At 36.0% G+C, this 16,258-nt stretch overlaps 1 protein-coding gene across 1 annotated transcript in view; it reads right to left on the reverse strand.

Annotated features, from left to right (window-relative positions):
* LOC128742086 (uncharacterized) overlaps positions 1 to 16,258 on the reverse strand; it is a 121,498-nt gene that overhangs the window by 58,301 nt on the left and 46,939 nt on the right. The window contains exon 2 of the mRNA XM_053838297.1: positions 5,738 to 5,897. Coding sequence (XP_053694272.1) covers positions 5,738 to 5,835 — 98 coding nt within the window. The 5' untranslated portion in view covers positions 5,836 to 5,897. The remainder of the gene's footprint in view (positions 1 to 5,737; positions 5,898 to 16,258) is intronic.

Raw genomic sequence — 16,258 nt, forward strand, 5'->3', positions numbered from 1 at the left:
GCTTTTAACTATTTTTAAATGTCCCGGTATTGTAGCTTTCAGCATATTAAATGCCCCGGTCTCCTATTGTCTCTTCACGAATTTTCCTGCATTCCCAGAGCAGAATCCTTGCATAGCGTCATCCTCTTCATCATCGTTCACCGATATTTTCTCTTCTCTATTATCAATCCCACTATTTGCAGAGCTTGGAAATTTTATCTGCTTGTTTAATCAATGTATCACTCGAAATACTTCCGAAAATATTCCAAAGTCTTTCCTGGCAGATCTTTTAATGGCAAGAATGCCCAAAAAGTGGAAATAGTCCCGTATTCTGACTAGAGCTCGGCATCTTCGAAACAAATAAATGAAGCAGACTTTCTCTTACCTTCGCTGTATACATGAAGCGATTTGTTTCATTTGATGAACGGAACGTTTTAAGCAAGCTTCAGCTGAAATTAGTGACTATTTCAAATGGCGACGATTGAGTCAGGCACGATTTGTCGATGTTGAGTAGATTAATTATAATATGCGCTAAATTGTAGGAAATGTTACTTAAATTCAATTCAATTGTATTCAAAGTTGCTGGCCTTCTACTGAATATTTGATAGACATTTGATTTAACAAATGAAACTTTAAAATCGTTCGACATGATGAAGTGAAAACCGTTTTATAGAGGCTGATTGAAGACAGTTTTAAAACGAAGCGGCGTTGCTTCAGTTGAAACTAAACCTTCATTACTTCATTGTTGAATAGTGATTTACTTATAAGTGACGATGCTGGGCCCTGATATTTGTTTCCTAAATTCGTTATTTGAGAACTTCCAATAATTTGGTGGCTTTTAAATATCAAGTTGTTCAAAAATAAATTGAAACGCTACATCTAGTTCTTACAACGAAACTTTTTTATGGCAAAGATGCTCTACTGTGCCTTAAACGGATTTAAGAGCTATAATTATTTGACCCACAATTTCACCTTCTTCATTGTTAGTAGTCGCAGCAGAATCTCTTCAGCATTAACTCCAAATTGTTTTTCTATGAGTTTTACAATCTCCCATCAAACTTAGTTCTTCTTCGAATAAGGCAGTGTGAAAAAACTAAGATATTAGAAAATACCGGAAATACCGGTTTTTTGCTTTGTCAAAACCGGTATTTCGGTATCCAAAAATTGGTCGGTATTACCGGTTTCGGTACTACCGGTACTACCGGTTAGACAGCCCTACACACAATGCAAAACTAGTTATTCCCTAATATTTTAGTTTGTTGTCTATCATACGCGATCAATCAAAGTGAGCTGAGATCTATTTAAATGCTTTTTATCATTAAAGAAGTCCTACCAGCCCAATTTTCTACGTTTTTTCGTGCGACTAAGAAGAAAATGTGGACTAATCGTTTTAATTTTCATATAAATGAAAATAACTCAGGTAACGCATTGTCGTTATTCTACAACCAGGAAAACTTGCCTGACCTGCAGAAATTTTGCAGAATAACATTTGTCATGGCGTCCTATACAAATACATGCGCGTTAGCTTCATAAACATTGTTGCGATTTTTAGTTCGGACGATGAAAAATTTTGATGGACGGATTTTGAAACGGTACGACGAATTTAAGAAATAAAGTCAGTTGCGTAATTTCAATAATATACTTTAGTAATCGCTTTTCAGTGATTTCAAAGCTCACGGATCGGAAGGTAAGTGTGTTTTAGTCAAATCAGCACAAGAACTTTTGGAGTATTCATTAAATTCATCCAATAAATGATGAAAATTAGAATGGCTTTAATTACTACGACGGGAATAAGAAATAAACCCTATAATAAATTTTCAAAATGACCAAAATTCCTGTAATGTAGCTACTTGGTATTAACCATTTTTGTGGCATCTTGCAATTTAAATAATGAACATTAGACAATGTTCTGTTTTACCGCATTTATCAAATTAATAGCATTTTTATATGCTGGATGAGCCCAACTATAAATGGTATGAGCAATATAGCATCTAATGACACATTCCGCCGTGACGTTACAACGTTTTGACTCTTCTTTGCACAGTATTTATGTTTTAGCTGGGAAAATCGTGGAGAAACCCCCAAATATTATTATATATTTGGAAAGAGCATAAAATTTCCTATTAAAAGTGAACAAATTAATAGCATTGGCTTTGCCCAGATTGTTTTGGAAAGCAAATATGTAGCGTGACGTTACAACGCGCCAGAAATACGTCTTTTGGTTCTTCTGTCAATAAATATGAAAATTCTGCTCTCTTTCAAATTTTATCTAAATATTTTCTTCTATGATTTGATAAGAGATGAATACTGAACAACTTGCCGTTTTCAGAATTCCGATAGTTAGTGCAGTTAATTTTTAAACAGCTTTTACTTTTCGTGACGTTACAACGCTCTGCTTTGCATAGAGAGGGTCGTAGCTCCGTTGTAACGTCACGAAAAATCTGTTCATTTAATATTCGTTAATTATCGCTGTTGCTGCCCTCTGTACATAAGGGATAATCCAAAAATATGTTGTTAATTTGTCTTTCACTATTTCGCCTACGTAATTGTGGGGTTGTTCACAAATTACGTCGCGCAGTGGGAGGGATGCTAAGAAAGTGAGACATAAGTAATAGCATCGAAACCTTAAGACATAGCATAATAGTTGCTTCAGAAAAGTTTCTTCATTTAACCGTTATGTGTGCGACAAAAAAAACACCTTTAGCAGGGCGACAAGGGTACCCGGGTACCCAAAATTGATATTGTTATAACATCAACAATTTTAAACCGATTTTTATGAAATAGGTGTCATTTGATTCGTTAATTAATCTAGTTTTGAATTACTTGGCCATTTGGCCATTAAAAGACATACGGGGCCCGAAAATCCGGAATTCCGGCAGAGTGTCCGCTGTGAGGTAGAGAACTGATTGTATTGCAGGAAAATTAGTCATGCGGATATAAAAAATCCAAAAATTCATACAATGAACTATTTCATATAATGAGATGAATCAGGTTGGCCATTCCGGAGTAGGTTCCTGTGGGGTCATGGGTGGCCAGTCTAGGATTGGAGGTAAAACCAGGCAATATGAGTATCAAAGTTCTTGGAATTAGTTCGGTAGGTGATATTTTTTACATTTCGAGATATTTTGATTGGTTATTTCGAAAATGGTTTCTACGGAGTCACAGATGATACCGCAGAATTCAAGATAATGCATTTTCAGAACAGTTTAAAACGTAGAACCATCCGTTATACATTTGGAACCAGTTCCGAAATTATTAATCAGTACTAAACTGGCCATATCGGTTCAAAACGTCTAATAGATCCGCTAAACCAATTCTAATATTGGATTAGGCACCCAACTGGCCATCTGTAACCGTACAGTAACCCAATTCTGGAATGGCCAATGCAATCTAAAGTCACCAATTTATATAATTAGATGAAAAAAGAGTCCACAATGTCAAGTTCAAAGCTAATAGCTTTGCCGAAAGCTGATATTCTTTCAAAACAAACGGCTTCCCACGTTTTACCGGACGTTGCTCCGGAATTACCAATTCCCGGGAACTACATGTCATTTGATGGCCAAATGCTTTATCTAATCAAAACTAGATAAATGTACGAATCAAATGCCACTGGTTTCATCCAAATCGGTTCAAGATAGCCAAAGTTATGAACATAGCAAATCACGGGTACCCGGGTACCCTTGTCGCCCTCCTACGTAATAAAAAAATTCAAGTGCCTCTCATGGCTAATCCCCTTTATGGATATGCACCAAAAATACCTCAATTACTTAAGATCAACGAGTTTTACGATGTCGCAAAATTTCAATGACGTATGTTTTAAACTGAATGAGTTATAACTATTTTAAAACTGAAAAGGTACCCGGGTACCCTGTTGCACACATAACGGTTAAAAAGCACTTTCTAGTGGTGAAAAAATATTCGGATATTAGGGTGTCCTCAAGCAGATACCAAAAATATTTTCTCTATTTTAAGTCAGAAATGATAGTTGTCTACAAAACATTTTTATAAAAGCTAATTTTAAGAAACTTTGTTGAATACTGAAGCTTTATATTTCGTACAAGAAAAAAGTTTTAGAGCCAAACTCTTAGGGACACCCTTAAAAATAGCTTTTTTCTTCGATCTAGCTCTTTAATAACGCTTCGTATGGCTTGGTTCTAATAAATTGGTAATCTAATTAAATTGCACATTTTTGTCGAAAATAGTAGGCACTATCTTTTTCCCTTTAGAAGCTATTACTGGCTTTTTTATTTTTACATGTACTCTTTAATGTACTGTATCTCGGAGATAAGCAGCTAATCTCACTTGTTTTTTGTGAGTCAATTTATGCTGTATTCCACCATGTACAATATAGGACAGAACACTGAGGAATATCTAAAAAAAAGTTATTATGAAGGCAACCGTAGGTGAACATGTCGAAATGAGAGAAACAAGGGATAGCTCCTAAAGGGAAAAAGATAGAGCTCTAGTATCTTCGACGAAAATGTGCAATTTAATATGATTACCAATTTATTAGAACATCTAAAAGGTGTACGAAGTGTTATTAAAGAGCTAGATCGAAAACCCTGTTTTTGAGGGTGTCCCTAAGAGTTTGGCTCTATAACTTTTTTCATGTAAGAAATAGAAATTTTCAGCATTCAATGAAGTTTCTTGAAATTAGTTTTTCTTCAAATGTTCTATAGACAGCTATCATTTCTGACTTAAAATAGAGAAAATATTTTTTGTATTTGCTTGAGGACACCCTAATGTCCGAATATTTTTTCACCACTAGCAAGTGCTTTTTAAATGAAGAAACTTTTCTGAAGCAACTATTATGCAATGCCTTAAGGTTTCGATGTTATTACTTATGTCTCACTTGTTTTGAATCCTTCCGGCTGTCCGCCGTGACGTTACAACGCGAGCTTCAATCAGTTGTAACTTAGGTTCTACTTTACTTATCATCATTCTTTAGGCACCGTTTTAAAGGTATTTTTGAGTACAAAGAGCATACGGATTATTAGATTGTTCGAATTTGTACTTTTCTGCGAAAGCGAAAAAGTACGCCTTTTTCGTGACGTTACAACGCAAGAAAATGGCCCTATTTCATCCACTTGAAATACAAAATAACTGCAAAATTACATCCAAACTATTTTTGGAATGGATTCAGCATATATTCCTTTGTAAGTTGGTCGAAAACTAGTGATATTATGAAAAGTTTTAGCGCACTGTAGCAGCATTTTCAAAAATATCACGAAAAATCATTTATTTCTTGTAAATTTCATTTATTTTCAATACAAGTTTTATATAACTTTTGAAAATGCTAGAATACCAGTTACGGCAGTTTTGAAAGGTTCAAACATTGCCAAATTATTGAAAAATAATCAACAATGTAAAAAGCATGTTTTATAAAATGTCTGATTGGTATACCGGCCCGCGGAATGTGTCTAATGTATTTTGTGGAATAATGAAATACTCTGGATCAATATGCAAAATTGCAAGTTGATGATGAGACGAATGCACAAATACAAATAGAAACAAAATTAGGGCGTCAAATAGAACAATGATAGACTTCAGCAGCAATTAAAATATCAATATTTGCACTGACATTTTTCCATATTCGTTAGCATAAATTCTAGAGGTTAGCTGATTGCAAATAAAATGTTAACATTAACAATTTTGACGGTTTAAATAATAAATATACATATTCATAGTCTCACTACAAAAATAGTCTTTAAAATAAAAGATATTTAACACAAATAATAAAAATGTAACTTTATGTCACCTGTTCCATTGTTGCATTACGCCTGTAGTTTTTGCACGACTCTGCGATAGGGATTTTATATTCTGTGTATCATCATGGGCGTTGAACTTATTTGTCATTCTTGCAAGCGGGACCGATTCAAAGTACGACACATTTTCAGTGTTGTACGATAATAATTTAGCTGAAATTTTTAAAAGAAAAAGAAAACACATGAGAACAAATCATCAACTAATTTTTTATTTAGTTCATAACCTAAACTATGGATACATTAACTAAGTATAATATTTTTTAAACCAAACACATATTTTCCCACTCAACCAAATTCTCAAGCAAATGCTTTAACACACGAAGAAACGATTTCCATTTCCAGCAAAAAATTGCTTACTTTCCTCCAACTTAGGCGACGGTGGCGTTTCGCATGCATGATCTCAGCTCGAGACATAGTGAAGTAGCAAATCTGCGAAGCAATAGTTTCTTCGATGATGCAGCAGGATTCAAAATACAGCATGATTCAAAACATTTTAAAAGGTTTACTTATTGGATCATACTATAATTGTTGAATTGACAAGCAGGTAAGTTTTTGTTCACTTTATTATTTTCAAACTGGATACATATAATTTTATTTTCATCTTAAGCACCTAATAATGTTTGCCTAGTCATCGCCTATCAAACTCTTTCAAATCGCCCATCAAAGCCTTCGACCGGCTTGTAATATGTATTATGACAAGTAGCAAATAGAGTAATCATTAAGCACTAAGGATTAAGACAGCCGCATAATGGTTTATATATTAAATGAACCTATGCATTAAATCGCTTTTCATTTCAACTAGTTATTTGTTTATTATAAAATCTCTTTATGCTGCTAAGAGCGCATTCTCCATCTCCGAATCATACTTTCAGATAAAATGATTTCGCGCAAAAAAATAATTGAATTTAATTCAAGTCAGTATAACTCAAAAATGTGGGAGAAGGCTGTCGCAATCTAAATACATCGTTGCAAAAGTCTTAGAGAAAAGTATCTCCTTGAAAGAACCTTCATTTGTTTAAATGAAAAATAATTAGGTTTTAATTATTTATTGACCGTGTTAATCCAAAAATTTTATATCGATTTTCTTAAAGTCACAGTTAACTGCCTACATATGTGATCGGTGATTTGTGTTTTTTCAAAATGTATTACTAGGTAACAAGGAAAAAAATTGAAAAAGCAGTTAGCCCTCTGGAGTTTTCCATTTTTTTTCAATTTTGTCATATTCAATTTAATTAAAATTTCTAAATATCAAAAATAGCGCTTTTCGGTTCAAAATTATGGTGACCCGACCATGGTTTCGCAAGCTGTCCGACTTATGACAAGAACTTTTGTAAGGCATTTCTTTTTACCCTATCAAAAAAATGCATCCCAAGGAACAATTTAGGTTTTATTACATTCTTGTGATACCTTTTATGACCAATTTTGATCACGACAACCGCAATAAGAGTGCAATAAAACTCACATTGTTGTTTGGGATTAATGTGATTTTCCTCCGATTTTTGGTACCAAGCAAAACACACTCAAACCATTTACTGGTCCAACCTGGACGATTGCGCTTTTTCAATCACTTTTTGAAGAAGAGTGCGTCTAGAAAACTAGATACTGTAAGCAAACCATTGACAAAGTATATACCAAAAATAAAGTACACAATTTTCTTACATTTTGCAATAATAATTTCACTTGTACATTGTTTCACTACATTAAGAATATTAAAAAAGTGAACTTTTTTCCAAATCTTCAAGCAAACTGTCAACTTTCTCACCGTCCGGCAACTTCCAAAGACCACCACCGTCAGCGCATAAGTTTCTGTCGAATAGGTCAATAGCGGACGAATCGGTTTAGCCATCCCCGAGAAACAGGAGATAGAAAATGAGCTGCACTCACACACATACACACAGACATTGCACAGTTCGTCAAGATCTATCGATTAGTATATGTGATTCTGCCCTCCGTGCCTCGGATCTTCTTCGTGTTTTCGACCAATTTCTATACCTTTGTTATATAGTATAACAAAGGTAAAAATATCAGTGGTGGAACGAAGACCAATTGCTTTTAATAGACATAAAAAATTCTCAAGAACAAAGCATATGTAAAAGGTACGAAGGTACACTTACTATAGTTTTGTTGCGAATTGAATTACTTTTCCAGAATGATAGAGGGTGTTACGATAAAAAATTGGTAGAATCAGACGTGCGTTCAAAAAAACTGATACAACACAAGTCTAACTGTCGACCTATACACAAAACAACTGGCTGGTGCTGAACGTGGAAATTAAAGTAGACGTTAAACAGCTTCCAGAGCCTGCTGAAGTTTTTTAAGGCAAACGGAAAAGGAAATCTGGCAGACACTTACAGGCATATGCAACTGTCCCAGTTCGCTAAGAACTGGTTTGGCAGGCTACCTGTACCTCTGGCTTGAAAAGCAATATTTTAATCGATCGAGTGATCGAGTTTCTGAAAAAACTTATGCTGCCAATCTAGAAGCAACACGATGGCTCCATGCAGTTTTGGCCGAATTTGGCGTCCTGCCATTACGGAACATAGGTCATGTAGTCGTATTCCACCAACAAAATACAGGAATACTAACCCAAGGATAGGTCCATTCCCAATACGCCTGAGCTCCGCCTAATCAAAAAATATTAACCTGAATTAACCCAGAATATGACACCATACGAACCGTTGCTTTTCAAGAGATGGCGCTTTTCTAGTGATAATAAAATAAAAATTTCTCACTTATCTATGTTTACCTACCTGAAAAACAATCACTAATCATATTTTATTTGTGGTACAGTTACTCAGTTATACTTAATTTCCATGACTTCTGCCTAATTTTGATAAAAAAATCATTTCCTATACCTCTCCATAGCATCTTACTACCATACGTCCGAGAGCCCGGAAAAGTGATTTGATACCGTTCGAGAGCCAGGAGCTGAATATGTTTGTGGCATTTCAATTCGAAAAAATTAAATTTCGCAACATGAACGCAATAAATAAAAACAATGTTTACCTACAAACTATTTATTAGTTCAGGTGTCAAACGTTATATTGCGATTAGCGATAAAGACAAAAGAAACTGAGATGCATGAGAGAGTAATGTTGCTGTGTTGAGTAAATTTATTGTCGCGCAAAATTGAGCTGTTTTCGAAATGTACAATATGCGTTACAAAGTAACGACATCTGTTGTATTCAACAGGGAAACATTGGTAGTTTCAAGCATACTCTCACGCATGGCGCATGATGAACATGAAACACTAGCATCAACTTCTGTTATTTATTATCAGAAACTAGAGGCGGTGTCCTATTACCCTGTAAAATCAGTCCAATATCCAAATTTGAGATGCACTCAATTACGTATAAGAAACCTATGTTTTCACAAATATCGTTTGTTAATCGTTTTGTTTACTTCTGGTGGAATCCGTTTCCTAATGCTTGATGATTTAAAAAAAAATGATTCGAATATTGTCAATGTCTGCACACCAGCCAAAACTTATAAGTATGTTTCTACGTGTTTTGACTAATAGCGAATTCATAAATTAACCTGGGTTCATGCTAACTCAAACCCGAAATTTATGAACGATACAGGCAGTTTGACAGATCGACCCGTAAACCGTAATGATAGACAGTTTTAACCTGCGCTTCAAACTGAATGCTGTCAGTTTAACCGCGATGCAATCTCGGTTAATTTATGAACGCTTTGACAGCACTTCGATTAAAGCTGAGTGCTAATCGACCTGAGCCAGGTTAATTTATGAATTCGCTATAAAAGTACTTTGTGCAGCATCTATTCGAGCATCAAAAAAAAAAAATAAATTTTATATTAGGAGACCGAAAAAAAATATTTTTTTTATTTTGGCCAGGTTTTTGCCCTAGTTACCCCTCTGTGCGACCGTGATGATTGTAAGGTACGAGTGCTAAAAACGATCTTCGGTGGCGTACAGAAGAACGGAGTATGGAGGCGGAGGATGAACCATGTACTCGCGCAACTTTATGGCGAACCCATATTCAAAAGGTGACTAAAGCTGGACGGATACGATGGGCAGGTCATGTTGCAAGAATGCCGGACAACTACCCTGCAAGTGGAGTTTGCTTTAAATCCGGTGCACACTTAAAAGATTCGGTAAAATTTACCGAAATCTAAACAGCTGAACGTGCGCTAAAAATTTTAAGGCTTTATTGTAAGTGTGTAGGAACAAGACGACCAGCATCGCAGCGCGCCAGGTGGAACGAGAGCTGGCGGAGAGTACTCGGTGTCCGACGAATTGGAGAGCTGAATGTTTTAAAAAATTTCTTTTCAATGCATTTATGTAGCCGAAAAAAGCGGAAGAGAGGAGACGCGAAGAGAATCTCTCATTGTCACTTAGGTCTATTTGAAAAATTACCCAAGAATTCTATATTACACGAATGCACTAACCGGTGTAAAGTGTCGCTAATAAAAAACAACAACAACAACAACAACAACATGAACAATTAAATCCAAACTAATTTTTAATATTTTTTTCCATTAGCGGGATTAGTGTGGCTTTCTTCACTATTAACATTATCATCAGCATTGGTATAGCTTTTATTGAACAAAATTATCCTTTGAAATACTAATCTCGGGTACTTTTTCGAAAGAACGTAAACCAATCCCAACCAACGTAAGCGCCAACGTAAATAATCCGAGTAAGAGTCCATTTCCCTATGATCGCCCGCAAAGAGTTACTCCCACGCGGTTTGTTTATATTTTCACTTACGTCCTTATGAAAAAGTAATCGTGAAATAAGGATATAGGCAGTATAACAATACAGCAGTCCCCCGAATAACGCGGTTTCGAATAAGGACGTTTCCATTAAGGTGAAATTAGTGATCATTAAGATATCATCATTTTATATTTATATTGTTTTGCGAATAGAATAGAAACTGTAAGCGACAAATAACCAAACGCATTGTGTGTGTACATGCAGTATGACGAGAAATGTTATTAAAAAACGGGAGTATTGTATAACATATGATGAACATTTCAGCTAAAGTCACGCGAGAGCTTAACACAAAATTCGCTGGTATTCTTTACCCAACGTAATGTTGCCATATCTTCCGTTAGATTTCTTTACTACATGTTGAAAAAGCCACAATCTTAGTATTTTGTATGGCACCACTGGGTTACTACGAGCAAGAGACAAAAGAAAGAATACAAGAATCCCCCTGCCGCATGAAATAGATGCACTCTGAAAAATCGATACGTTCATTTACCGGAATGATTTTGGAATCATCTGGTTTGCAGTCGGCATGCATTTCGTCTTATGTTTAAGAATAAAGTAAATAAAACTTGCCAGATTTTTAGATGGAATGGCTTATATGAGTAAAAGTCGCTAAAATGCAAATTTTTGGTGAAAAGTTCGGTGGATGAAAACTGCGCAAGTTTTTACGCCAGTTGTACATACATATTTTTCATAGTGCATGCAGAGTGTCTTTTGCATGCGCAAATGTAGATTAGCTGCTCGTGTGCTTTCATATTTTGTAAATTTTTGCCAACTGCAGGGACATATTGACAGAAAGTGAGCCAGATATTGATTTGCTACAATTAAATGTTTCCAACTACTGCTTTTCAAGTGAAGTGAAGGGCCGGTTTTGTTTAAAATATGCAAGTAAAATGCGATACGCGAAGAGGTTAGTGTTGTGTGTGTGTTTTATGCTTTATGTTTTATGCTGAGATGATGTTGAAGGGCATGTGCACATAAGCAGTTTTTTCGTCAGATAAGGATTTTTGTCGATGGAACTGAGTTGCATATCAAAGATTATCGATAATGTGAGACAAATAAACATTTATCCTAGCGAATCTACTGTACTACATTTAAAAATTTGCAACTAAAGAGCCATTAAGACCTATTTACTAACACACTCAAAGCAATCATGGTAGTCATGAATACATGATGAGGGCTAATTTCTCGTTAAGGACGGTCTCGAGTGATTCCATTAACGCGGTCGAACGTCCTTATTGGAGTCTACGTAGCATATGGGAATTGACCTAATTGGTTCCAACATGGAATAACTCGTGATCCTGACCTAATAGACGCTTGGTGTCTTCGACAAAGTTGTTCAGTACATCAACGGGTTTTCATTGGATTATAGTATTGCGGAATTGTCTCACAACGTGGCGCTAGCGTATATCTAATATTTTTGTATAGGCTGTATCTCGCGCTGCAGGCTATCTAGAAAGTTGCGGCCTTCGGGAAGGTTGCTTAAATGACTGCCACCTTCAAGATGGCATGGAAAAAAAGCGCAGAACTGACTCACTACGTGGCGCTAGTGTATATGTAATCCTCTTATGCAGGCTGTATCTCACGCTGCTGACTATCTAGCAAGTTGCGGTCTTCGAGAAGGTTATTCATATGACTGCGACCTTCAAGAAGGGATGGAAAATATTGCAGAATTGCCTCACTACGTGGCGCTGGCATATATGTAATCTTCTTAAGCAGGCTGTATCTTGCGCTGCTGATTGTCTAGAAAGTTGCGGTCTTCGGGAAGGTTATTCATAAAACTGCCACCTTCAAGATGGTATGAAAAATATTGCAGAATTGCTTCACTACGTGGCGCTAGTGTATATGTAACATTCTTAACCAGGCTGTCTTTTGCCCTGCAGGCTATCTAAAAAGTTGCGATCTTCGGGAAGGTTATTCATATGACTGAGGCCTTCAAGAAGGGAAAATATTACAGAATTGCCTCACTACGTGGCGCTAGCATATATGTAATCTTCTTAAGCAGGCTGTATCTCGCGCTGCTGACTATATAGCAAGCTGCGGTTTTCGGGAAGATTATTCATGACTACGACCTTCAAGAAGGGATAGAAAATATTGCAAAATTGCCTCACTATGTGGCGCTAGCATATTTGCAATCTTTTTATGGAGGCTGTATCTCGCGCTGCTGACTATATAGCAAGCTGCGGTCTTCGAAAAGGTTATTCGTATGACTGAGACCTTCAAGAAGCGATGGAAAATATTACAGAATTACCTCACTACGTGGCGCTAGCATATATGTAATCTTCTTAAGCAGGCTGTATCACGCGCTGCTGACTGTATACCAAGTTGCGGTCTTCGAGAAGATTATTCAAATGATGCTGGGATTTTTCTGGCCATTTAGGAAGTAGCATTTACGGATAGATGGTAGACTAACCCGATGGATTATTTTTGCGAGGACTGTGGGGGATATACGAGTTTCTTCTAAAAACACGCATGCTGAACATAATAGCATAAACATAAAGGTCAGCATTGATTTGCAATTGTGGAGCCCCACCTCTGGGCACGTCGGTGAGCAGATGCGTTCCATGAAAAAAAGTTGTAGGGACCTAAACTGCCATTTTCAAAAGATGATTAGATCACGATACTATTTCGTGGTTACCGTTGAACCACTATTATCAAACTGGTTCATCTCTACCAGGATGAGTCGAAAAATTTTGGTTTGTTAGGTTTCAACAAAAATTTAAGTACTGTACAAAATTTTTGTATTTAATTTTTAATATATGGAAAAATTAACACTGGTTTTTTTCTTTTTTGTTTAGCTATTGAAGGTCTGATGTTATTATCTTTTTCTTGCCCCCCTCTTCAAAAAAATTTCCAGACCAGGACACGCAAGTAGCACACTTTTGTCACTTCTGGTTGCTGCAACCTATTTATGACTGAAATTAGTCATTAATCGGTTACCACAACTAGTTTATAACAACTGTGCTAGTAGGGCATAAACTTTTTTACAAATTTGTATAAGCTTTATTAAACTTATTATTAGAATGTGAATTGGTTGCATGGTTTTAACAGATATTTTGTATTCACTGCAGCGCAATATAAAGCCTTCACAAGAAGATTACATATACACTAGCGCCACGTAGTGAGACAATTCTGCAATAACTTTCTCGAAGGCCACAACTTACTAGATAGCCAGCAGCGCGAGATACAGCCTGCCTAAGCGGATTAAATGTACACTAGCGCCACGTAGTGAGACAATTCTGCAATATTTTCCATACCATCTTTAAGGTGGCAGTCATATGAATAACCTTCCCGAAGACCACAACTTTCCAGATAGTCATCATCGCAAGATACAGCCTGGTTAAGAATGTTACATATACATAGCGCCACGTAGTGAGACAATTCTGCAATATTTTCCATACCATCTTGAAGGTGGCAGTCATATGAATAACCTTCTCGAAGACCGCAACTTTCCAGACAGTCAACAGCGCAAGATACAGCCTATACAAGAATGTTACATATATGCCAGCGCCACGTAGTGAGATAATTCTGCAATATTGTCCATCCTTCTTGAAGGTCTCAGTCATATGAATAACCTTCTCGAAAACCGCAACTTTCTAGATAACCTGCAGTGCGAGATACAGCCTATACAAAAATATTACGTATACGCTAGCGCCACGTAGTGAGACAATTCCGCAATACTATAATCTACTGAAAACCCGTTGATGTACTGAACAACTTTGTCGAAGACACCAACCGTCTATTCACGAGTTATTCCGTGTTGGAACCAATTAAGTCAATTCCCATATGCTACATAGACTCCATTAACACGGTTTCCATTAACGCGGTCCCTATTAGCGTCCTTATTGGGGGGATTACTGTATAATATTGTGCCTGGCAGCTAAATCTGGACTATTTTCCCTAATACCAATGTATATGAGGAAATGAAACAGCAACATTGTCGTTGTTGCTCTTTCTCTTTCTTACTACTGAAATCACAGTTGGTCGCAGTTTGGTGCAGTCACACTTTCAAACTGCAGAGTCCAGTTTGGTGGGAAGTGCGGTATATTATATTGAAAAAAATTTCGCTTTGATGATCTTCTCTGCAAAGATTATGTATTGCCATTCGATGAAATCTTATTAGGTGTCTTATCATGTATAACAAGTTTATCTCGACTAAATATATTAAAATGTAGTTATTACCAAACGAGAAATAGAAATAATAAATCCAAGTGCCTAATCAATTACTGTCCAGAAAGTGTTTCGCGCGTTTATTCTAATTGGATAAGTATGCCTGCCGTTATAGCTTTTAGTCAAGCACAGGTTTTACTCTGCCTCAAACCTGCTCAGCATTATACGATCCATTTAAAAAAAAAACATAGCACAACGGTGTGATTCATCTGGTCATGCTGAGCAGCAAACGTTCAGATAAAATCAGAGCTCATTACTTTTAAAACCCCTACTAGACGATATCCGATTCGATTTGCGGTACAAAAATTTCCTATTCAAGCGGATTCTTTTATTTTTATTGGTTGTAGATAAGTTACCCAAATGAAGATGCTGCACGGCTTGACCTAAATTGCTTGTAAAAACATTACGTGAGCTTCAAATTTAGTATCTGTCTGTTTTATACCCTTACTGTACTCACGATCGAAAGTAATTGCGCTCCTTTTCTCGTTCATTTATTTTCTATAACCAGTACTGTTTAAATGCTGAATATATGGATGTTTTAGCCAGATTTGATTTATTGCTATAATAGTTATTGGTTTTACAAAATAATCTAGACTTCGCGTATATGTACTCTGCATCATACAGATAGAGAAATGGAAAATATTCGATTTAAGGATGAAAAAATAATAGTTTTTATCCAGTCAAGTGATCCTACACGTGAATCTTTTTCTATATCACGACCGTCCAAAATATAACATCCGAGTATACTAAACATTAAATTGCCTTTCAATTCAAATACAATAGACCTGAATCTGTCTCAACGTATTAAATTCACAGCCAGGGTGTAGTTTCCATTGAAGCAGCTGGATTTCAATATGTACGCCGAGCACAGCAAGCAGCAATAACTTTTCGTTTAAAGCCATTAGGTGCTTGCGCCAAGGAAGCCAGAAGAGGACAGCGTATGAATGCTATTTATTGGCTTAATTTATTTGCCTCTCGTGGAGATTTGACAATAAAATGAAATCTATAAATGGAAAAAGACATTAAAATGTAAGTTAGTATCGAGCCAAGTAATTTACATACACTTTCATAGTAGAGATAAGAGGATACTCTAATATGCTCTATCTATCCATTCACAGCAGAAAACTGAAATGTTTAAGTGAGTTGGGTCAACTCAGCGGACGCAAAATGATTCGTTACTACCGGACAATGAAGCGGCGATTTTTTTGTGTTGCTATTTTATTTTACTGTTCTTTTTCTTATGAACGAATTAGCTAGAATATACAGTCAATTTGTATTTGGGTCAATATTACGATATTATGAGATGGTGTAAACAAAATACCGTTAACCTTAAAAAATAGCTGCGGCTTAACTATTCAAACTAAATATCACCTAGCGAAGAATTTATGAGAAAAAAAAATGCTTCGAAAAATTATCTAAGTACAGCCCGGACTCGATTATCCGGGTGCTCATTTTTATTTTCAGCCCGGATAATCGAATCACCCGGATAATCGAATCATCATTTTTGGTACAAATGTTTTTTTGGTATGTCAAGTTTTTTTACTTTTAGGTATCAGAAATGTTTTATTTATTATTGATTTATCTTCCCAAAAGTCAGAAAAATCCTTTC

The sequence above is a fragment of the Sabethes cyaneus genome, chromosome 3 (genome assembly GCF_943734655.1).
Source record: "Sabethes cyaneus chromosome 3, idSabCyanKW18_F2, whole genome shotgun sequence".
Taxonomy (NCBI): Eukaryota; Metazoa; Arthropoda; class Insecta; order Diptera; family Culicidae; genus Sabethes; species Sabethes cyaneus.